Source organism: Fomitiporia mediterranea (genome assembly GCF_000271605.1).
Source record: "Fomitiporia mediterranea MF3/22 unplaced genomic scaffold FOMMEscaffold_5, whole genome shotgun sequence".
In the NCBI taxonomy this organism is placed as follows: domain Eukaryota; kingdom Fungi; phylum Basidiomycota; class Agaricomycetes; order Hymenochaetales; family Hymenochaetaceae; genus Fomitiporia; species Fomitiporia mediterranea.
The window spans coordinates 1320465-1343429 of record NW_006760390.1 but is presented as its reverse complement, the minus strand read 5'-3'; the positions used below and the strand labels follow the sequence as shown (position 1 = coordinate 1343429).

The 22965-nt window shown below is 51.6% G+C and overlaps 9 protein-coding genes across 9 annotated transcripts; 5 read left to right on the top strand and 4 right to left on the bottom strand.

The window, feature by feature from the left end:
- Positions 1 to 196: 196 nt before the first annotated feature.
- Positions 197 to 420, top strand: FOMMEDRAFT_154963 (uncharacterized protein; the record flags this gene model as incomplete). Its single annotated transcript, XM_007265385.1, has 2 exons — positions 197 to 319; positions 382 to 420. The coding sequence occupies 2 exons, from the start codon at positions 197 to 199 to the stop codon at positions 418 to 420; spliced, it is 162 nt and encodes a 53-aa protein (XP_007265447.1).
- Positions 421 to 1561: 1141 nt separating this feature from the next.
- On the bottom strand, positions 1562 to 3364 carry FOMMEDRAFT_82653 (glycoside hydrolase; the record flags this gene model as incomplete). The annotated part of the gene is made up of 11 exons (XM_007265384.1): positions 1562 to 1951; positions 2008 to 2087; positions 2140 to 2237; positions 2287 to 2327; positions 2391 to 2478; positions 2536 to 2571; positions 2622 to 2751; positions 2864 to 2955; positions 3011 to 3141; positions 3196 to 3284; positions 3337 to 3364. Coding segments are annotated over 11 exons (1203 nt in total), but the record flags the coding sequence as incomplete, so codon positions are not given.
- Positions 3365 to 3799: 435 nt separating this feature from the next.
- Positions 3800 to 4600, bottom strand: FOMMEDRAFT_106067 (uncharacterized protein). The gene is made up of 3 exons (XM_007265383.1): positions 4457 to 4600; positions 4155 to 4397; positions 3800 to 4075 (listed from the first exon to the last, which is right to left on the bottom strand). Exons 1-3 carry the CDS (start codon positions 4592 to 4594, stop codon positions 3899 to 3901), a joined length of 558 nt encoding a protein of 185 aa, XP_007265445.1. The 5' UTR covers positions 4595 to 4600; the 3' UTR covers positions 3800 to 3898.
- Positions 4601 to 4750: 150 nt separating this feature from the next.
- FOMMEDRAFT_106065 (dihydrolipoamide acetyltransferase) lies at positions 4751 to 6504 on the top strand. Its single transcript, XM_007265382.1, has 6 exons — positions 4751 to 4809; positions 4868 to 5010; positions 5071 to 5133; positions 5188 to 5864; positions 5926 to 6088; positions 6146 to 6504. The coding sequence occupies exons 1-6, from the start codon at positions 4776 to 4778 to the stop codon at positions 6413 to 6415; spliced, it is 1350 nt and encodes a 449-aa protein (XP_007265444.1). The 5' UTR covers positions 4751 to 4775; the 3' UTR covers positions 6416 to 6504.
- Positions 6505 to 6624: 120 nt separating this feature from the next.
- On the top strand, positions 6625 to 9293 carry FOMMEDRAFT_19188 (uncharacterized protein). The gene is made up of 4 exons (XM_007265381.1): positions 6625 to 6835; positions 6916 to 7126; positions 7198 to 7483; positions 7541 to 9293. Exons 1-4 carry the CDS (start codon positions 6759 to 6761, stop codon positions 9004 to 9006), a joined length of 2040 nt encoding a protein of 679 aa, XP_007265443.1. The 5' UTR covers positions 6625 to 6758; the 3' UTR covers positions 9007 to 9293.
- A 263-nt stretch (positions 9294 to 9556) lies between these two features.
- On the top strand, positions 9557 to 11297 carry FOMMEDRAFT_139979 (uncharacterized protein; the record flags this gene model as incomplete). Its single annotated transcript, XM_007265380.1, has 3 exons — positions 9557 to 10376; positions 10430 to 10643; positions 10702 to 11297. Exons 1-3 carry the CDS (start codon positions 9561 to 9563, stop codon positions 11295 to 11297), a joined length of 1626 nt encoding a protein of 541 aa, XP_007265442.1. The 5' UTR covers positions 9557 to 9560.
- Positions 11298 to 11426: 129 nt separating this feature from the next.
- FOMMEDRAFT_82308 (uncharacterized protein) lies at positions 11427 to 12404 on the bottom strand (the record flags this gene model as incomplete). The annotated part of the gene is made up of 5 exons (XM_007265379.1): positions 11427 to 11727; positions 11791 to 11914; positions 12002 to 12059; positions 12118 to 12181; positions 12280 to 12404. 5 exons carry the CDS (start codon positions 12402 to 12404, stop codon positions 11427 to 11429), a joined length of 672 nt encoding a protein of 223 aa, XP_007265441.1.
- Positions 12405 to 13215: 811 nt separating this feature from the next.
- FOMMEDRAFT_121107 (uncharacterized protein) lies at positions 13216 to 14622 on the top strand. Its single transcript, XM_007265378.1, has 5 exons — positions 13216 to 13315; positions 13373 to 13494; positions 13573 to 13682; positions 13739 to 13796; positions 13868 to 14622. The coding sequence occupies exons 1-5, from the start codon at positions 13249 to 13251 to the stop codon at positions 14243 to 14245; spliced, it is 735 nt and encodes a 244-aa protein (XP_007265440.1). The 5' UTR covers positions 13216 to 13248; the 3' UTR covers positions 14246 to 14622.
- A 494-nt stretch (positions 14623 to 15116) lies between these two features.
- On the bottom strand, positions 15117 to 15516 carry FOMMEDRAFT_82843 (barwin-like endoglucanase; the record flags this gene model as incomplete). Its single annotated transcript, XM_007265377.1, has 2 exons — positions 15117 to 15262; positions 15336 to 15516. 2 exons carry the CDS (start codon positions 15514 to 15516, stop codon positions 15117 to 15119), a joined length of 327 nt encoding a protein of 108 aa, XP_007265439.1.
- Positions 15517 to 22965: the final 7449 nt, after the last annotated feature.

Below are 22965 nucleotides of genomic sequence, written 5' to 3'. Positions count from 1 at the left end.
AGTGTTGTGTTCTGTGGACGTAGCAGTGATCATCTTCGGTGCGTTCGAGGCCGTTCTGTTGCGTATCTTGCGTCCCTGTTCTCACACACCTACCTGCTCTATTTTTGGCACACTACCTTCCTGCTCGACGTCAATGGCGGCATGTCGATTCCCTTCTTCGTCTGACGCGCCCTGACCGCCCCGAGGGCAACTCCCGATGCCGATGGCTGATGACGCCAACAATGATGACACCACTGCAGAGGAACAGGCCAGCCACCATGTGAAGCTGCACGAGTACTGCTCGACCGACGTCGACAACATGGTCCAACGACACATCCATGTGCGTACGTGTCTTTCAGATTTCCTTTCTTTGCATTGCGCCCTGCCTGCTGTTCACCGCAGCTGGCCCCTTTCTCCCAGTCTCTTCACTTCGGTCATTGACTCATTATTTTATTTCTATTTCTATTTCATTTTTATTCTGTTTACTATGTTTGACTGCTCGCTGACACTCGCCTACTCTTCTCGCACTCTCCCTTGTGGACTGGACTGTGCCCCCCAAACGAACTGTGTGATGTGATGCAATGCTGCCTGTGGACGCATCAACCCCTGTATGTCCGATGATCGCCCCAATGCACTACTCTCTCATATTGCCCCTGTGCTGAATTGCGGTCATTACAGTCTATCCATCTCCACCCTCTCTTGCTACCGTTCTTCTGCTCCTGCCCTCTGCACCCGGCTGCACATCTTGCCTGCACTGTGTTTCACTATACAGCCTTTGCAGGCTTCCTTGGTCCCTCACGACGCCCGCACGCGTTCGCTCACACATCCTGTTACTATCACCTCCACGGCCTGTCTGATCGGCGTGCTCCCTGTCCCCCCTATCCATACATCACGTGTCCAGTTCGGTCGACCTGTATTACCATAATGTTCTGGCATGGCTTTTTCTCACTAGTTTGACAGAACGAGAATCTAAGCATCCAGCCGACTCTAGCAAGCAACAAGATGACAGTTGATAATGGTAAAAGGGCAGTACTGTTATGAGTCAAAGGAGGAAGGTAGTATGGTTAGTTAAAGGAATTTGCTTGTATCCTTAGTACATTTAAATAAATATTATACAATTTTTTTCCTTCTATAACAGTGTTTAGAAAGTGCAAGTAATATTTAAAACAATATTTATTTTATTATCTATCAATTCTAACAATAGCTTATAATGGCTTATATTGTCTGTCAAGTCTTGTATACTCTGACAATCATTAGAAGTATTATAGATTTCACAACTCTTACATATCTTGAAAATATATGTCTTAGCCTTAAAATCCAATATATGGACACCTGGCAGACTTCTATATATTTTATATATTTTAGACATTACATTTGCATATAATACATTATAAGACTATGTTTATTTTTGTGATGACTGTAGGCTCAATTTCGGATCGACACACGATCGACACTTCAAGAAACAAATTTCATTTTTCAAGTTACATGCTGGTACTACTCTGTACAGCCTAGTTTGTGCATTACTACATACACCTTCGTCGTTACACTTTACAGACGTGCGTGTGTCCAGTAATGTCTTCACTCAGTGCGAGTGTCCAATAAAGTCCTTACGGACGTGCGTATGTCCAATGATACTCAATGCAGCCGTATCATGCGATGCAACACTGGTCGAAAAGCTTCCAGAGAACTCTCCAATATCCTCGCCACTCCACATATCATGAACCAAATAACTCTGTCCACCCTCCAGTCCTTCGACGTCAGCGAAATTGAAACTCATCGTCTGTGTACTAGAGCCCGTGTTTATGATGAAGACGTGTGTCCCAGCTGACGAATTGCCACTGAAGAACTGTGGAGGGGACGATGTGTCGGAGGTAAATGGTCTTGCTGGTTCTGCGACTGATGCGTCTTGCGAGAATGCGAGTAGCTCCTTGTTACTAATGATGGCGACTTGGTCTGCACTTAGCTGGCTCAGCTACAATTTTGGATCCGTTAGGAAAGCGATGTTATGTATTGTCGAAGTTGACGTACATCTGTTCCGAGGAGAATAGGTGACTTCAAGAAAGCCCAGGCAGCGAAGTGAGTCCGCTGCTCTTCAATGGTTAAATTACCTAAAGAACTCCTTTAGCACCACCGTTCTCTTCAAGTGAACAAAGGTCGCACCATTTCCAACCTCCATCATATCCATGTCATTGTGGGCGAAGAACTGGATTGAGTCAAGATGCTGGACATTAAGTGCAATGATCTCGGTGATGTACGACCTGAGGAATATATCAGACGAGATCTTCCGGCTCAACATACAATACTCACCATGCCGGAGTCGCGTCTCCAGACATACGCCACGAGTGACCCTAGAACGAGCGAATTTTAGACTATGGACAGCGTGTAGTAAGCAAAGAATCTATATTACTCACTACTCGCCCTCCCCAGTCCCAGACATTGTCAATTCCCCATTCACATAATGAAAAAAGAATAGGCCTCGAGACGGACGCAAGAGCGCCGCTAGAATAGAAGAGTAAGGAGTTACTTGATGTACATGGAAGGGACTATGGAACGTACGCCATCCGACGATACCTGATCCCCGTATTGGAATAACTACAATAGAGAAACATGAATAATGCGCTCCACTCTCGCGCAGTATGCACTTACTAATAATCGTTGTTCGGTGGTACCTTCGATCAGGCAAGTTAACACGCATAATTTTCCAACAACGGTGAATAGCACGTACCCCACTATCTGTCCAGTTTGCTGGTACATTGCAATTGTCTGTAATACCTCTTAGGAACGAGTATATTTCAGAAAAGTAAGAATCAGGTCCTACCATACTTCAAATCTGTTCGCAACAGAATAAGCCCTGTTTTCGAAAGAAAATGATAGAGAAACTTACAATCAATGCCCCAGTCAGCGAACGTTTGCGCATCAATAGTCTCGTTCCCAAGCGAACCCGGAAATCCTGCACAGGTCGCAGTCCCAGCATCGCTGGATGAGAATTAACATCCTATTTTGCCATTCCTACTGAACCAAAAGGCCGAACCTGTATATACCCATTTTCAGTCCCATAGTATGTATCTGTTCAGCTAGACCATCTATTCCGCTTGGAAACTTTGTCGGGTCTGGTACTATCCTGCCAGTACTGGGATCGCGCGACATGGTTGCCCAACAGTCCTGTCAACAAAAGTTTGCCTTCTGTGTATTGAAGAATGGGAAGAGGATGCATACGTCGATGTTGACGTATTCGTATCCTGCATCTTTCAAACCAAGGGAGACGATGTCCTGAGCTGCAGACAAAATCTTCTGTTCATTAATGTCTAATTCCGTTTATTAGCGGGAAATATTGGACATTCTCGCTTAAATACTCACTGCACCCATAAGCATTCCAGGAGTTCCATCTTCATCGGAACATTTATATGAGCGTAGATCGAAAGGGAGATGCGAAGTACACATACCCTAAAGCTGGTAGCTGACCTGTTTTGTGAGAAGGTCCAACGGTCGGTACTGAGCCTGCTGGGTCAGTTGTCGTTGATTGACTAGCAGCAAAACAAGCAAGTGCAATGGTGATTATTGTAGCTCGAAGCATGTTGGCTCCTGACTGACTTGCGACGTTCTCCGTACCCGACGGGGCTTCGGGTTTCTTTCTTATATAGAAAATGGGAAATATTTCGGATCGCCAGCAAAAAGGTCACGAGTTCGTTCATGTCGGCTACGAACTTCATCGCAGTTCGTTTGTGTTCGGTACCGTACCCGACGAGGAGCACGGTATTGACTTCGACGAAGATCACACATGGCCGTACAGAGCCGGACCGGATTCTAAGACGGATGCAGTAATAAACTTGTGGTATTCTCCCGACAGAAGTTCGGCCTGAAGACAAGGGCGGGCCGCTATAATACATCGCGAAGTATGATGGTGCAGAGAAAGATATATCTATAGCCCTTCTGGCTTTGCACATTTCCGCTTTTCGATTTTGTTGGTTTTGGGACAGCGCATCTCCTGCCATGATAATGGCTCCATCGTAGCGCCTGCTTCGCTTGTTGCAAATATGACACCGAGGTCATTTCGAGCTGTAGTGATGTAGTAGCTTCTTGCATCGCCCAGTGATATCTGCATAAGATAGGAACAGCATTGAAGTTATTGACTTGAATATATTCAAGTTATAGTGAATAAAGTGCGGCCTACTTACAACTATGCCTTTTACCACATCGCCTCCACGAAAGCAGTCAGCGAGTTTGACCTTGTCCTTTTCAGTCGCTCGCACATCTTGCGAACGAATTACGCCTGTAAATTCTTCGCCAAGAGACAAGGGCATCCCGTCAACGACGGTAATTGAGATTATAGCTTGAAGAGGAGAAAGACGCGTTATTGTTCCAAGAACTACGGAGTTGGGTGCAGGCGGATGTGGTCTCCTCTTCTGTATTAATATTGACTAGCAGGATAGATAGGTCAATCAGGAGAAGAGTTGTTCAGGAGCAAATTGAGGCATACAGAACCAATCAGCTGGGGAGTACCCATAACACCAGCCCGAATGATACCGTCTCTGAGATACAGGCCATCTCCGACATGAGGGAGAGGCTCAGTGACCGGGACTGGTTGGCCAGGTAATAGTAAGTCTGGAGGTGACATTGAAATAATAATTACAGCAGAGGTGAAGGAAAGCAAGTAAGCGCGGATATGACGCGGGATGAGCCGAAAGTCCGGCCTGGTTCCGATATTGGCAAGCATCCAATCCCCAACAGCGCGACACGAAAAATACGTCTTGTAGCCGTCTTTCCACCTTGTCCGCTCCCGTCCACCAGCCTCCCCAATGGCGTCTTCTCTTGCTCGTATCCTCTCCAGGAGTGCGCACTTTCATCCCATTTCAATGTATACACCCGTGCTAACTTGGCAATTTCTCAGGTATTCACTACTCAGCGCGTCGCAATGCGCTATCCAAGTTTGCAATGCCCGCCATGAGCCCGACGATGAGCGAGGGTGGCATTTCTGCTTGGAAGAAGAAGGAGGGCGAGTCCTTCTCGGCTGGTGACGTACTCCTGGAAGTCGTCAGTATTACTCCTTCTTTTTCTCTACCGCACATACAACTGACAGCTGGCAATGGTCAGGAAACGGACAAGGCAACCATTGACGTTGAAGCTCAGGACGAGGGTATCTTGGCAAAAATCATTGTACGTATTTCTTACAATTTTTGAATTAATGACGCGTTATTTACTTTAATTTAGGCACCCGATGGTTCAAAAAACATCACCGTTGGATCCCCCATTGCGGTCATTGCTGAGGAAAGCGATGATCTCTCCGGTGCAGAGGATTTCGCGAAGCAGGCGTCACAAGAAAAGGCTGAAAAGCCCAAGACCGAGGAGGAGACAGCTCCGGTACCTCCAAAGCCTCAGACCGAGGAGAAACCTGCGCCGCGCAAGGAGGAGCCTAAGAAAGAGGAATTACCGAAAGGCGATCGTATCTTCGCCTCGCCTGTTGCGAAGAAGCTTGCTCTTGAGCGCGGAATTCCTCTCTCCAAGGTCAAGGGCACTGGTCCCAACGGTCGCATCCTCCGAGAGGATGTTGAGAAATTCAAAGCTCCAGCTGAGGCAGCGGCCGCTGGCGCTCCCGCTGCTCCCTCTGCTCCCTCTGCAGATTACATTGATATCCCGGTCTCGAATATGCGCCGTACCATCGGTGCACGCCTGACACAATCAAAGCAGGAGTTGCCTCACTATTACTTAACAGTGTCTATCGACATGAGCAAGGTGACGAAACTGCGCGAGGTGTTCAACAAGTCTCTGGGCGAAAAGGACAAGGCTGCGAAATTGAGCGTGAACGACTTCATCTTAAAGGCGGTCTCGTGTGCTCTCGCTGATGTACCTGAGGCAAACTCGGCCTGGTTAGGTGAAACGATTAGACAGTGAGTTATTGCATATGACCAACTTTGCATGATATAATTATTGATATTGTATTTATTTTAGGTACAAGAAAGTGGACATTTCTGTCGCTGTTGCAACGGCCAACGGTCTCATTACACCAATAGTCAAGGATGTTGGCAGCAAAGGTCTGGCTACAATCTCAGCTGAGGCGAAGGCACTTGCAAAGAAGGCTCGCGACGGGAAACTTCAACCACACGAGTATCAGGTATGTCTAATTTATCCAAGATTTTCTTAAGCTGTCTACTAAAGTTTATTACTCCAGGGCGGGACATTCACGGTGTCGAACCTGGGGATGTTCGACATTGACCACTTCACGGCAATTATCAACCCACCGCAGTCATGTATCCTCGCAGTTGGTACGACACAGCCGACGCTTGTTCCTGCGCCAGAGGAGGAGAAAGGCTTCAAGGCTGTGCCGTTGATGAAAGTGACGCTGAGCTCCGACCACCGGACTGTGGATGGTGCAGTGGGTGCAAGGTGGCTGTCTGCATTCAAGGGCTACTTGGAGAACCCGTTGACGTTCATGCTTTGAGGTAGTCGAAAATTGTGCATAATGAGCGCTTGTTCTGGGACGTTAGGTAGTTACTCTAGTACTAATGGCATATAGACATCCTTATTTTTTACCTGCTTTGTTTTTGAGTTTGTGTTTGAGTTTGCTTTGAGAGCTTACATAAACAAAGGGCGGAGTATTCCACATTAGGCCGCGTCGAACGAACATGCTGCGAGTGAGTGTGCTGCATTCGTAACCGTGGTCCCGCGTAGCTGGCCTGTACGCACGACACGACTTCCCCTCTTTCCACTAATCGCCTCCCCTGTTCTCCAAAGCTTGCCCTCTCTCTCCCATCAGCGCGCGTCGGTAGCCCCGACCTGCCTGCATGACAGCCGTGCTGTCTGCATCAGATCCCCTCGCCAGAGATCGAGTCATGTCCTCCAATGACGCCAATGAGTTAGAGTATGTCTATTCCTTCTGCCCCTTTACCTTATTACGGACATACAGCGCCCCGTGCTTATCATATCTTCATCATTCAACAGCTACTCATCGACGGACTACAAGTACTGGAAGGAAAAGTACTTGGAAGAGGCTGACATCGTCCGTGAAACCCAGGCAGAGTTGGATGACTTCCAGGTTAGCAGTAGGGAGCTCGAGGCAGAGCTCGAGAGTGATCTGGCGCGGACAGAGAAGGCGAAGATGGACCTTATGGTCAAGGTAGAGCGGGCTGAGACGGAGCGTGACGAGTGGAAGGTACGTCGTCGTCCTCCTCCGTGTTCGTGGTTTAGGGGATTCGCGACTTACGACGCGTCTAATATCCACAGGCAAAGTTCGTGGCACTCCAGACTTCACACAACACAACAACGGCCTCGCTGCAGCGCGAGCTTGATCAATTGCGGCAGACGCATCAGCAGGTCATGGTTCAGATGCGGGAGTTGGAGATGGGAAATGACGACCTGGAACGGAATGAACGTGCAGTCAGCTCAAGCTTGGCCGATGTCGAGGCAAAGTATGCGAAAACTCTTGAAGAGAAGATTCTTCTGGAGCATGAACTTCTTGACAAGGCCAACGTTGAAGAAGAGTGTCAACGTTTGAAGGATGAAGTAAGAGGTGAGATATTGAGGTTATCCTGTAGCATTCAAATTTTCTGACTTCGATCTATCACAGATGCTAATCTCGAGATCACCGTGCTAAAGGACCAGTTGCAACAGGCCCGTTCTTATGCAAAGGCGCAACAGAGGTCATCGACGTACGACTCGTCTACATCGGGCACTGTATCCTTCAAACCCCAAATTCCCTCATGCGAGAATATACTTAAACAAAGACCTCCGTCTGACCTGCAGCTGTCAGACCTGTCTCCCACAACAGAACAGATTGCGAGACAGTTCTCCCGGTCGTCATCCGAATCGTCCACGAATTTCGCTCTTTCTAGAAATGCCTCGTCATCTTCGCCAGATTCGTCAATAGGACACGAGGCTCTAATGAAACGAGCCGGGCTCCCACCGACCTGGAACTCACCGGCATCCAGCGACCGGACGGCTACTATCTCTCGGTCTCAGACGATGTCAAGTTTCGTGCCCTCGCGGCTTCCTACAGGTATTCCGTCAACAAACCCGCGTCCCACGCTTGCTTCACGCCTTCCGGCATCCACGAGCTCTAGCTCAGCAATCTCGTCGTCTGGTACGGCATCGAAGAGCAGAGGCGTGCAGATGGTCTCTGAGATGCGTGCTCGAGTGAGGAACCTTGAGCAGAGATTGCATACTCGTGTTCCTCGTCTGCGAATGGGCAGCATCTCCAAACCGAAGGCAGAAGCGGCCTCCGCACCAACGACGTCCCAGATCAAACCAAATGGTATCCCTGAATTCAAGACGCCAGAGCGTGATAGGTTCAAGCGGCGGAGCGCAGATATTGAATACGAAAAGCGAGCTGCTCTAAATGCGGCCAACGGCGATACGTCCGGTTGGGTGCTGATTATGGAGGACAATATGACGCCGTCTCCAACAAAAGACAGAGATAAAGCCCGACGGCGTCTCAGCAGTCCCACGTCATCACCTTCACCCTTTAGTATCTCATCTAGAAGCACAAATAGGACCTCAAGTTCGAGAACATCGAATAACTCGTCGGGAGACGTGAATATTGGCAAAGGTAGACCACAATCGCGTCTTTCACAAGGTGGAAGGGACAGTATGAGCACTGTCTCTACCAGGAGCTCGCTTTCGACACCAACCTCTCGCCCTACTTCTCCTACATTCCTGTCGACACCCCCGCCAGGCTTCTCAAATTCCGCCCTGCCCACATTAAAGCGGGCAGTGACGGTCCAGAAGCAGAAACGAGCGTCGCTTGGCAGAGGCATGCCTTCAGGAACTCCGCCTTCGTATCTGCAACCTCCAAATAATTACCGTGAGAAGCTTGCGGCGGCGGCAGCTATTGCTGTATCCGCATCTGACAAGTCTCTTCCTCCTACGCCGAAATCGGCAGCAAAATCCCCGCGCCCGCCATCGGCAACAGGGCAAAGCCGTATTGGCAGACCTTCACCTGTGACTTCGGGACGACGAAGCTCAGCAGACAACAACAGCAAAGGTCTTGCGGTCAAGGATCTGGGACGTTGGAGGTCGGGTAGCGCCGCTTCGTGAAGATGTAGAAAGTCGAGCACAACGGACCCAATGTTCAATAATATGGATATCTGTCTTATTATGCTTCTACTCTGGCTGCTTATCGTACGTGGTTCCTGCTGGTACTTTTATTATTTCCCCCCTTTTTCGGTTTTTTTAACTATTCCCTTCACCAATTTCTTCGTCACATTATTCAATTCCCGTCTTGTAATTGCTGGTACACTCTAAAGTAAAGTTGTTATCGACCACCATGACACCCTCGTTCCGATTGTTATTAGTATTGCCACACTCCTTAAACTCCTTTTACCCCCATTTCTCCGTTCATATCGTTTCCTAGTCATGATAGGGTATGGTTCTTTCAAACGTAATCATGTATCGCTATCCTCTCATGCAGGAATTCTCTCAATAATTATGATCATTTATGACTTAATTCTTTGCGTCGATCGCTGCATGCCAAATATAGCAGCAACCCTTGGAGAGTGCCAGAGTGCAAAGGCACACTAGATGCAACTTGCAACTTACACTCACCTTCCATATCAAGCTCCGAGTCTACAAGTTATGACTTGATATTAAACATGGATCAAACTCCGAGGAACGCTTCCCCACCACCTCGTTCTCTTAACCGACAAGTCGTTCTCGACGAGGACGAATACACTGAAGCCCTTTCACATATCATAGCTCGGGACTTCTTTCCGTCTCTCGTTCATCTCGACGCTACGAATAACTACCTAGATGCATTACGAACGGAGGACCCGCAACTTATCAACGCTTCTGTGAGGCAGTTACAAGACCTTGCGACGCCTGCGGGGACGAGTAGAGGGTACCAGCCGCAACAGACACCTTCGCAGACTCCTTGGGCTGCTGGGCCGTCTGATACACCCTTAGCCTTTCGTTCCGCAACAGCCTCAGACGGAAGTGAACCCCCGACAAAACGTGCACGATATGATACGAATATGAGTCTGGATTCGTTCCAGGCGAAGTACACTTCAGAGGATAACTCGAGTTTCACGCAGATTCTGGAGGATGAGAATCGTGTAAGGAGGGAGAAGTATGGATGGGCTTGGGATGCTCAGAGGAGGGTTGAGGTGCTGAGGGAGAGGATGCTTGAGGCGAGGGAGAAGATGCTTATTGAACCTGCGCCTGCACCCGGTGTGAAGGAGAAGCGAGTTATTGAGGCGCCGAAACCAGTTGGACTTATTACTGCCGCGACCGAGGAGGATACCAAGGAGGAGGGGAATGAACCCGACGGGAAGGATGGTGAAGAGGAGGACGGAGATGAGAAAGGGAAGGAGGTCGCTGTGGTTTCTCAGCAGGATGAGGAGGAAGTGGTGGATGTTATGGCTCCAAAGAAAGACACTCGATCTGCTGGAGTGGACGGATGGAAATTCAAGGTACTTAAATTTTATTGAAGAGCAACTATTGTAGATACTGAACTATTATCTAGACCCGCAATGCTTTCATGTTCCCCCCAGACGCCGACGTTGCCCCACATGACCTCATCAAACCCGGTACTCCTGCTGCGCCTACTCGAGGAGAACCTAAAGCAATTAAGCATGGTAACACTCGACTCCCGGAGCAGAGTGAAACCTCATCTGGCATGTCCGAGCCTCCCAGTCCGACGCGAAGTCGGATTGACGCAGCAATTATGGGTACTCCTTGTGCGTATTCAAATTACTTTCAATTTCATGAACCTCTTACTGATACTTGAGCAATTAGACCGACCACGATCCCCAACAAACAACGGATTCTCACTTCTCCCATCCGTCCCATCCCCTACACCAGCAGAACTCGGCCCAGCAGCAGTAAAGCAACTAATGACATGGGGGACACTAAATGCAACGCCTCGCGTCCTAACCTCAGACGACCCAGCAGATGCAAAGTCATTACCTCCGCCGAGTACGCCATTTCATCTTCCGCCACCTACCTCCCGGGAAACGATTGGACATAAGTTGTCCAATAAGGCTGTGAAGAGCTTGCGTGCAAAGGCAGTGCTTATGGGTGGTAGAGGTACGAGTAGTGGACTTGGCTTTCGGACGCCAGTCAGCACTAGTGGTAGTGGTACGCGTGGCGAAGGAGGGTCGATGCCTCCGCCGAGTTGGACGCCACGTAAAGCTGAAGCTGCTGGGTCGCTCACACCTGCAGCGAAGCGATTACTGGATAGGACGACGATGGGTGCCGCGGCGACGAGGCGTGCAGAGGCGATGGGGAAGACGGCGGGCTGGGAGAGTAGTAGTGCGTCGAAAGCAAAGGAGAAAGATTTGAACAAAGTGAGGTGGACGCCTAGTCCTGCGCCTTTGGTGAGGAAAAGATGAGAATGACGATAGCTTACTTTGTGGACGGTCAGTGGTGTAATGCATGGGTAGATGTATGGGAAGGTATATTACACTGTATATTAAGCATGATAATTACACAAAAGCAAAGCATGCGAGAAGCTCAAAAATTTAATCTGAGGACGATAGTCGCGGTCTCTTGGTGTCACTATCAGCTGATTTTGAGGCTTTCGGATCTTTTTCCTTCGATTCAACCTTTTTGGCTGGGGTTGAGTCTGTTGTGCTGGCTGGTGGTTTAGCAGGCTTTTTCTTTACGACGACGCCCTTGAGAGCGTTCTTAGCGCCTGTGGGTTTCTTCACCATGGTTGGCGAGACTTTTCCTTTGCTGTTGGAAGCTGTAGCGCTGGAACCATTTGGTGGAGAGGTTGAGGTTGGAGGTTTGTCGGGCAAGGTGTTCCTTGCTGCTACCGCTCTGTCAAAACAACGAACTTGAGAACATCGTCCTAAGATACGGGAATATAAGAGTGAAGCATACGCCATGAACCCCTTAACCTCTTCAGCATCCTCGCGTTTCCGCTTAAGTTCATTCTTTGTTTGCTCGTCGCGGATTGTGTCAAGGAACTGGACTTCGTCTTCCTCGAGTGCGCGGAACTGGTTGGCTGGTTTGGTTTATGTGCGTTGTGCGTTGAGTCCTTCATGGATGAGCAAGAGTTTCCGGTGATACGAGGAAAGAGAGAGACATATACCTAGTTTTGTCTTTTCTTCCCATTCTTCTTGTTTTGCTATCTTGTTCGCGGCTAGTTTCTGGATGACATGGGTGTTAAGCGCCGGATTGACGGCTGAGGTAGATATGGACACGTACTTCTGCGAGACTCCTCCCGTCGTATACATCCTCGGTCGGTTGAGGCGGTGGTTCTTGGCCGAGTCTTCATATTAAATAGACAGATCGAGATAGACATACAAACGAAATGAGCGTCTAAGGACAGCACTAAAGGATCAAGGAAGAGTGATTAGCTATGCTCACCTCGCGTATGCAGCCCGCCACTGCTCGTCTCGTCTAGCTTTTGCATCGTCGATGTCGCCCTGGGAGACGAAGCGAGAGCCGACAGTGCCTTGGGCGGAAGTGATTGAGGGGAGAGCGTCGTCCATTGTACTTGGTTGTGTTATGAACTGAGCTAAGGAAAGAGGCGTTGAATTAAGACTTGGACTCCGACGAGAGCCGACTGCGGTCACTGCGCCTCCACTAGTCTTAAGTATTCCTCTTCCCTTCACTCCCTCACTCCCTCTTCCTTCCTCTCTTTCTCTCCCGCACAGGTATGGGCTCGCAGACAACAGAGCTGCGCACATCTACGCCCTCTCTATCTTCTCTCGCAAAGTCCCACACTGTCCGGAGTGAGCACGCTCGCGCAACTTCGTCTGGACTTAAGAAAATCATCACATCTCCCCGTGCGTATCGGTTCTAATCTCACCCTATAGTCTATACTAATGCACAACTGCTAACTGTTATCTAGCATGGGCACAAGATGAACCTCCTTCACCCGTTGAGCCAGCTACAGTCCACGGTCCTTCCTCCACTACACCCTCAACCTCCCTAAATCCACGTCCCTCCCGGTCTGCGCTCAGCAGCAAAAGTGATTCGGCTTCTACATCCAACCAGACCGTGCATCGTCCATACGGCCAAAGAGACGAGCCTCTCTGGTGGATGTTCACACGTAGAGGTCGTGCAGAGGGTCCGCCACAGAAACCCCAGCAACAGCAGGACCAGACCCCTGTAACCCCAGAGAAACAGACGTGGCCAAGGCTTGACGGTCCGAGTTCGGAAAAGCACAACCGCCCGATGAGGGAACGTGCACGGTCCACTTGGCTTGCGGGTGCCCAGCGAATCCGACATGCAAAACATGCTGAGGGAGGAAGTGGGGACGCTGAGGCGCAGCAGTCTGACGAAGAGGTTGAGGGACGGCGGCGGAGTTGGGGTTTCCACATACCACTCCCGATGACTCCTGCTCCGATTACGATTGCTCAAAATCGTACGCCTGGATGGGATACACCTTGGTCCGCTCGTCCGCGATCTTACCATGGGTCGATTAGAGGACCTGGAAGCCACGTAGCTTCGCGAGAAGCCTCCATTACGAACGTAAACGTATCCCCTGACTCTTCGCCAGGCGAAAAGCGAACCAAGTGGTATCATCGACGGAAAAGATTAAGAGCGTTCATGCTAACTAATAATTATGTACCGTTGGTGCGTTCCGTCCGTCCGCTTGCCGTGGATTTGTTGTTTCTTCAGCTTCAGACTGACGTGAACTGTCTTTTACCGTAGCTGTTTCGCGTAATCAACATGACCTTGACCACCGCTGCACTGGCTGAGGCAATAAAGATCCGACAGAAAGAACAGAGGTACGGGATTATGGGTGCTGTAGGGAGCTCTCCGTAAGTCGTTCATGTCTCGTCTTACCTGGAATCATTGTATTTATTATCATTGACAGAACTCTTGTAATTATATTTGCGCCGCTCACACTTGTACATGTCATGGCGGCAATATACGTAAGTCTCAGCTCCCTCCTCTCCCAACATCTCCTTTCTAAATTAAATACTAACGCGTCCGTTCCTCTCAGCTTGAATACTTCGGCCGCCCACTAGGCCTCTGGCGCACCTCCCTCAAACTATTCCACACTCTTTCCGAAACAGTCTTCATCTGCCTCTGGTCCGCCGCCCTCTCCCTCTGCTTCGACAACTTCTTCACCTCCGTCATCGGCTGCGCACCCTCCTCCTCCACATCATGGTACAACGAAATCCCACGTACTACTCCCGATAACCCCAACTTGGGTAGAACGGAGGGATTACCGGGGGATTATATCTGCGATAGTCAAGTCGCGCTTATTTGTTTGGTGTTTTTAGGGTTGATTATGTATTGTTCGAATCTTGTGATTAGTTTGTTTAGGATTTTTGAGAAGGTTAAGTCGTTTAATCAGGGGTCTTTCCTTCCAAGATGACGAAATAACAAGTAACGAGTTTTCTTAATTATTTAATTTTATTGGATTTTACACACGGCGCTTTGTTTTCTTTCTTTTTCTTTACATGGACGTTATGGACATTCTTTTTGTATTTTTCTCTCGTAAATCGGGCTTTCTTTTTTCTCAACTCTTTTATACATGGTAATATTTATTTCGCATTCGGGTAAAGCGCAATTCTCATTTCAACATGTACACGTCTTGGCTTTCTCTTTTCTTTTCCTTTTTTCTTTTTTCTTTTATATCTTTGGGACATTTTCAAGGTCAACTTCAACTTCGATTTCGATTGCAATATGCCTTCAATATGCTTCCTTCATTATGCAAACATGTACCTGTTATACTAGAACTATCTGCACTTGTCAGTCCAATCTCTTGTGACATGCTTGAAAGGTGAAGGCATGAAGAAAATGTTTGGGACAAGGTCAATAAATTTGCATTTAACTTCAGAAATATATGGGAGAGCAGCTTCACTAGTATCCCAGGCATATGGGAGTTGGGGCAGGTGGCGGAGGAGCAACACTTGGCTTGTCAATACTATCTTTCATGTTTTACTTTCCTTCCTTAACAGCACAAAAGAGTTGCTTAGTACAAGAACATACTTGTATTTACTTAAATATGTACATTGGTTAGTTTCATTTCTATGTCAGATGTGTGGATGGGGGAGGAAGAAGGGAAACGTGGATTCCGAAACAAAACTAAAACAACAAGTGAGAGTGAGGCAGGAAGTAAGAAAGTGAGAATGAAAAAGGTCACGATAAATTAGAGAAAAAGTCATAGTCGTTGTGTCCACATAATTATGTCTGACTGAGGAGAAAAAGAAAGGTTATTTTGTCGCCCTGCGACCTCATGCGCTCTACGCCCACTGCCACTCAATTTGGATACGGCCTGCACCCTCGTCTGCAAGCTGGTCGAATGCACCTCTCGAGAAGTCGAGATCCGTAGGTCCAGTGCACCCATCGCAGCGATCCACAATTTTCACAGTTACTGATTTACCTTGGTCTATATTTTTAGAAAGAAAGAATTTGTTAGTAATTTGTCAGAAGGAGGAATGGGATTAGTGACTACTACTTACACGTTGCCTTTACTTCTTTACCGCAAATGGGGTTGTTGTTCGGGTTACCAGTTGCTCCTGGGTAGCCATCGTATACTTGTTTGGATATGGCTGCAACCATTTCGGTTGAGCTGCTGGTGATTCCGCAGGAACCCAGACCGACATCGAAGAAGGTACCGTCACCGTGTTGCACGCCGGACATGTAACCGCCAGCGCCGCCCGTAGAGCTGCTCGTCGGAGCCGATGAAGTGCCCGTGCCTGTGCCACTTCCTGAACCTGTACCCGTACCCGTTCCAGAGCCCGGTCCAGTAGTCGGTGCACTAGTTGTTGGTGCGCCAGTGCCCGTGCCCGAACCCGTTCCAGAGCCAGGGCCAGTAGTTGGTGCGCCTGTCGTTGGTGCTCCAGTACCCGTGCCCGATTCCGATCCAGTACTCGGTGCACCCGTGCCCGTACTCGTTCCAGAGCCCGGCCCAGTAGTTGGTGCACCTGTCGTTGGTGCTCCAGTACCCGTGCCTGTATCCGGTCCAGTAGTTGGTGCGCCAGTACCAGTACCCGTACTCGGTCCAGTGGTCGGTGCGCCCGTGTCCGTTGAGTTTGCTCCTGTGCCAGTAGCTCCGGAACCAGAACCAGAGCCTGTCTGTGATCCTTGACCGCTGCCAGTTCCTGATCCAGTTTCAGAGCCGAAGCCACTTGTATCTGAGCCCGTAGCACTTCCGAAGCCTCCACCTGATCCCGTGTCGGTGGCAGAGCCGCCGCCTGTTCCTGACCCGGAGCCAGAGTCTGTACCGGATGCACCTGCACCGGTACTCGTTCCAGTACTCGTCGCTCCGCCAGAGCCAGTGTCGGTACCAGAACCAAAGCCAGAGCCAGTTCCTGATCCTGTACCCGATGCGCCTTCACCGGACTGTGTACCAGTACCAGTTGGTTCTCCTGAGCCGGATCCTGTGGACGATCCAAATCCTGTATCTGTTCCAGAGCCAGAGCCAGTACCAGTACCAGATGCACCTGCACTACTGCTTGCTCCAGAACCCGTCGCGGTGCCAGAGCCTGATCCAGATCCTGTACCAGTACCAGTTGGCCCGCCAGTGCCAGAGTCGGTGGTAGAGCCTATACCTGTTCCTGAATCAGAGCCAGAGCCCGTACCAGTTGCACCTTCACCAGTGCTCGTTCCAGTACCCGATGCTCCGCTAGTGCCAGAGCCGGTGCCAGAACCAGTGCCAGAACCGAAGCCTGAGTCTGAGCCTGTGGCAGAACCGAATCCACTGTCTGAACCCGAGCCTGTACCAGTTGCGCCTTCGCCAGTGCTCGTTCCAGTGCCTGTCGCTGTATTAGAGCCAGTACCAGACATTCCTCCGGTGCCAGAACCAGTTCCGGTGGGCTCGCCGGTACCAGAGCCAGTGTCCGTCGGTCCGCTGGTGCCAGAGTCGGTGCCCGTGGGTTCGCCAGTACCAGAGTCAGTTCCACTAGGTCCGCCAGTACCAGTGCCGGAGTCGGTGCCGGTTGGTTCTCCAGTGCCAGAGCCGGTGCTAGATGGTCCTCCAGTACCAGAGTCAGTTCCACTAGGTCCACCAGTACCAGTGCCGGAGTCGGTGCCAGTGGGTTCACCAGTGCCGGAGTCGGTGCCAGAAGGCTCTCCAGTACCAGAGTCAGTTCCACTAGGTCCGCCAGTACCAGTGCCAGTTCCAGACGGTCCACCAGTGCCGGAATCAGTGCCCGTGGGTTCGCCACTACCAGTGCCAGTGCCTGTAGGTCCGCCACTACCAGTACCAGTATCGGTGCCTGAGCCTGAGCCCGTGCCAATGCCAGTTCCAGTGCCGGTTCCCGAGTCAGTGCCACTTCCAGACGGTCCTCCAGTACCAGATTCAGATCCAGTAGGCCAGCCAGTGCCGGTCCCAGTACCAGTTGGTTCTCCCGTGCCAGTGCCGGTGCCAGAGTCAGTGCCAGAGGGCCCGCCACTGCCAGTGCCGGTGGGTTCTCCAGTGCCAGAGCCGGTGCCCGACGGTCCTCCAGTACCAGAGTCAGTTCCACTAGGTCCGCCAGTACCAGTGCCGGAGTCGGTGCCAGTGGGTTCTCCAGTGCCAGAGCCGGTACCCGACGGTCCTCCAGTACCAGAGTCAGTTCCACCAGGTCCGCCAGTACCAGTACCGGAGTCGGTGCCGGTTGGTTCTCCAGTGCCAGAGCCGGTGCCAGAAGGCTCTCCAGTACCAGAGTCGGTACCAGATGGTCCACCAGTGCCAGAGTCAGTGCCTGTGGGTTCTCCAGTGCCAGTGCCGGTGCCCGACGGTCCTCCAGTACCAGAGTCAGTACCAGATGGCCCACCAGTGCCAGAGCCGGTGCCAGTGGGTTCACCAGTGCCAGAGCCGGTGCCAGAAGGCTCTCCAGTACTAGAGTCAGTTCCACTAGGTCCGCCAGTACCAGTGCCGGAGTCGGTGCCAGTGGGTTCCCCTGTGCCAGAGCCGGTGCCAGAGTCAGTTCCACTAGGTCCGCCAGTACCAGTGCCAGTTTCAGATGGTCCACCAGTACCAGAGTCAGTGCCGGAGGGTTCCCCTGTGCCAGAGCCGGTGCCAGAAGGCTCTCCAGTGCCAGAGTCAGTTCCACTAGGTCCGCCAGTACCAGTGCCAGTTCCAGACGGTCCACCAGTACCAGAGTCAGTGCCAGAGCCGGTGCCAGAAGGCCCTCCAGTACCAGAGTCAGTTCCACTAGGTCCGCTAGTGCCAGTGCCAGTTTCAGATGGTCCACCAGTGCCAGAGTCAGTGCCGGTGGGTTCTCCAGTACCAGAGCCGGTGCCCGACGGTCCTCCAGTACCAGAGTCGGTACCAGATGGTCCACCAGTGCCAGTGCCGGAGTCGGTGCCAGTTGGTTCTCCGGTGCCAGAGCCGGTGCCAGAAGGCCCTCCAGTACCAGAGTCAGTTCCACTAGGTCCGCCAGTGCCAGAGTCTGTACCAGACGGTCCACCAGTGCCAGAGTCAGTGCCAGTAGGTTCTCCAGTGCCAGTATCAGAGCCAGAGCCTGTACCAGACGGCCCTCCAGTGCCGGAATCCGTGCCAGTGGGTTCTCCAGAGCCAGAGCCAGATGGTCCTCCAGTACCAGAGTCAGTGCCAGATGGCTCACCAGTGCCAGTTCCAGACGGTCCACCAGTACCAGAGTCAGTTCCAGTAGGCTCGCCCGTACCGGATGGACCTCCACTACCAGAGTCAGTACCAGATGGTTCACCAGTGCCAGAGTCAGTGCCGGAGGGTTCTCCTGTGCCTGTGCCAGTGCCAGTGCCAGTGCCAGACGGCCCACCAGTACCGGAATCAGTGCCGGAGGGTTCTCCAGTCCCAGAATCAGTACCTGATGGTCCTCCAGTACCAGAGCCAGTACCAGAGGGTCCACCAGTACTGGAATCAGTGCCAGACGGTCCGCCAGTACCAGAGGGTCCACCAGTACTGGAATCAGTGCCAGACGGTCCGCCAGTGCCAGAGCCAGAGCCAGAAGGCCCTCCAGTGGCAGAGTCCGTGCCAGATGGCTCACCAGTACCAGAGTCCGTGCCAGATGGTCCACCAGAGCCTGTGCCAGACGGTCCTTCAGTGCCAGAGTCGGTGCCAGTAGGGCCACCACTACCAGACGGCCCTCCAGTACCGGAATCAGTTCCAGAGGGTTCACCAGTGCCAGAGCCCGTGCCGGACGGCCCTCCAGTTCCAGAATCAGTGCCGGAGGGTCCACCAGTGCCAGAGCCACCGCTCCCAGATGGTCCTCCAGTAGGCCCTCCAGTTCCAGAATCAGTCCCAGAGGGTCCGCCAGTGCCAGAATCGCTGCCAGATGGCCCTCCAGTGCCGGAGTCTGTGCCAGTGGGTTCTCCCGTGCCAGAGCCAGAGCCAGTCGGTTCTCCAGAGTTAGAGCCGGTGCCAGACGGCTCACCCGTACCAGAGCCAGTGCCGGACGGTTCACCAGTGCCAGAGCCAGTACCGGACGGTCCTCCAGTTCCAGAATCGCTACCTGTGGGTCCGCCTGTACCAGATGGTCCTCCAGTACCGGAGTCGGTACCACTGGGTTCTCCAGTTCCAGAATCAGTGCCAGAGGGCCCGCCTGTACCAGAACCAGTTCCAGACGGTTCTCCAGCACCGGAGTCGGTACCACTGGGTCCGCCAGTACCAGAACCAGTACCCGAAGGTCCCCCCGTGCCAGTGTCGGTGCCAGATGGTCCTCCAGTACCAGAATCAGTTCCAGTAGGGCCGCCGGTACCAGAGTCGGTTCCGGACGGCTCTCCAGTACCGGAGTCAGTGCCAGTGGGCTCGCCAGTACCAGATGGTCCACCAGTGCCAGAATCAGTACCCGACGGTCCTCCGGTACCAGAATCAGTGCCGGACGGACCACCAGTGCCCGTAGGTCCGCCTGAACCAGGGCCAGACTCCGAGCTAGTGTCGTCGCAAGGTTCGTCAGAAGACGACGGAGAACCGGTCGAGCCAGTCGCAGTCGAATCAGCTCCTGTGCTGCCACTACCTTCACCCGGTGCCGTGCTAGTTGTTGGAGATCCACCGATGACAGTACCAGTGAGAGGCCCACTTCCAGAGGCACCACCCGCAGACGAGTCGGAGCCACCGAAGACGACACCTGAGCTCAAGTTTTCCGATGAAGTTGGAGAGCCTGGGCCAGAAGAATCGGTTCCAGATGGACCTGTTGATCCAGTATCCGATGGGTTCGTCCCAGAGGGGCCCGTTGATCCTGAGTCCGTTGGGTTGGTGCCAGACGGGCCAGTTGAACCAGAGTCTGTCGGGTTCGTTCCAGAAGGCCCTGTCGAACCAGAATCTGTCGGGTTGGTGCCAGACGGTCCTGTTGAACCAGTATCTGTTGGGTTTGTACCAGATGGTCCTGTTGAATCGGAGTCTGTCGGGTTCGTCCCAGACGGTCCTGTTGAACCAGTATCTGTTGGGTTTGTACCAGATGGTCCTGTTGAACCGGAGTCTGTCGGGTTCGTCCCAGACGGTCCTGTCGAACCAGAATCTGTTGGGTTGGTTCCCGACGGCCCTGTCGAACCAGAATCTGTTGGGTTGGTTCCCGATGGTCCTGTTGAACCGGAGTCTGTTGGGTTAGTGCCGGATGGTCCTGTTGAACCGGAGTCTGTTGGGTTGGTGCCAGACGGGCCTGTTGATCCTGAATCTGTTGGGTTGGTACCAGATGGCCCTGTTGAACCAGAGTCTGTCGGGTTCGTCCCGGATGGGCCAGTTGAACCAGAATCTGTCGGGTTGGTGCCAGATGGACCTGTTGAACCGGAATCTGTTGGGTTTGTCCCGGATGGGCCAGTTGAACCAGATTCTGTCGGGTTGGTGCCGGACGGGCCTGTAGAACCAGAATCTGATGGGTTCCCAGTGCCAGAGCCTCCGGATCCGTTGGAACCGCCAACTCCTCCCGTCGAACCGAAGCCGCCAGTTTCACTTGCACCACCAGTGTTGCTGGTGCCTGTTGCCCCAAAGCTACCTGAAGCAGTGGATCCGCCGAATCCTCCAGTCATGCTGGACTGGCCAAATTCACCAGTGTTGCTTGCCCCAGAAGAGCCAAAGCCGCCTGATGAACCAAAGTTACCAAATTGGCTTGAACCGCCCTCATTGTAACTCGCCGACATTCCGTACCCACCACTGTTGGAGAATGAGTTGTAGTTACCGCCTAGAGAAGAAGAACCTTGTCCATCTCCAGCCGAGGATGGCGCATTAGTACCAGTCGCTCCGAAGCTGCCAGTCTGACTCCCTTCGCCTGTGTTACTAGTGCCTGATGCACCGTAACTACCTGAGTTGGTAGAGTCACCAAATCCTCCAGTCGTGCTGCCTTGGCCGTAGCCAGAGGCATGCGCACCACTCGATTGGCCGAAGCCCGAGGAGCCAAAGTTTCCAAATTCTGAAGAGGCACCGAAATTGCTCGAAGCTCCAAAGTTATAACTGCCTGAGCCGCTTGATGAGCCCCAGTTACCGTCACCCGACCAGCCAGATTGATGACCCGCTCCGGACTGACCTGCTCCGGACTGACCACCGCCGCTTGACTCGGCGCCTTGAGTTCCAGATGGGTCATTAGGGCCAGTTGTTTGCGGTGCGCTGGAGCCACCTGAGGATCCAGGCCCACCAGTTCCAGTTTGTCCCATCGTGGTCATTTCACCGCTTCCATTGTCGCTGAGTGTCGAGCCTTGGCCACCCTGGGTACCTGGTCCATAAACGGCGGCACCATCAGAGGGAGCATCCAATGGTGAAAATGCTGAAGTATCATGATTTGAGTTCTGATTGCACCTCTTTTCTGGTGGGTTGTGAATTGAGGCGCGTGGGGTAGGTCGTGCGGTTCCGAGTATATTGCGTTTCTCATTGTCTTGATTGGTATCTCGGGAGGGGAAAGATCTAGCGCGTCTAAGTCGCGGTGGCTGCGGCTCTCGCGGAGTCTGCAATGATCCGCTGCTGCCTTGAATGTATGAACGTCTGCCATTTCGGCCGTAAAAATTGGGAGTGAAAAGTGCGGATGCATATGCGATGAGAGCGCAGAAGAGGAGAAGCTTGAGCGCCCCCCTCATACTGTCTGCAGCCTAGTCCAACGTGTCTGTGACAACTTGTTTTGGAAGACTTGCTCAACAATCTACAATTACAAGATAATCCTAGAATGATATTGATTTCGCTGTCAAATGGATGGATTTAGAGGGAGTACTTACCAGTCGGGATGGACAGATGTCCAAGCACAGTTAAGAGGAATGCAGAGTACAGGGATTGCTCGGGCAGGTTTATGTACTTGGCGTCGAGGAACATTGCGAATATCCGACCAGTCGCATTGTCATTGAGTGGGGAGGGGGTTGAGCAGGAGGTGCAAAAGTGACGCTGACAGAACAACGGCGAAGGAAATTTGCGCAAAGCGCGGGGGACGGCATCTCCCAGAAACGGTGAGAATGCGCATTACAGATATGCATGTTGTGGTATTCAACCGGCTGATGCTTTGCTCTAGCTGTAATTGGAGGACTTTGCAACCACAAGGATAAAATTAAGGGAAATGCTTCAGCCCTAGGATACTATATTCTTCTCTATGACTGCCATATATAGACTGAAAGGGCAAAGGCGGCTTTTGGACTGATGCAGAGATACTGTGATGAACTCTGAACGGCGATTCAAAGTTGCCAATATGGAACTTTGCGTGAGCAAAATATAGGTTACAAGTGAGACGTAAGCTGACATCAGCTCCTGAAGAACGATCCTTGGCAAAATATGATCTGGGGAATCGAGATGCACGCGAAGCCGAGGGCAAGAGCGGAGAATGTGAACAACGAAGAATGACTTTGGACGCGACGTGTATGCAGCACGTGGACCGTCACTTCACGTGATTTAAAATTAGTCATCAATTTGGTCGTGCTAGGTCGCCAGCAGCCAAATATTCGAGTTGTTTCCCGTAACTTGATACATTCAAATTGAACCTGCGGAAGTACCTACTGCTGCTGTGCTCCAGCGTCTGCGCCTGTCGGTGAAATCTCACCCATTGCGAACTAATCGATCGATTCTCATGAGCCCTAAGATTAGCGACAGCCCTCAAGCGTTAAAGATGACCGAATGCCATTCAGGTGAAATAACTGTGGAAATAAATGATGAATTATGACTGCATTTATTAAAAAAGCGAGGACAGGCAGCTAACGAGATCGGAAGCTACGAAGACT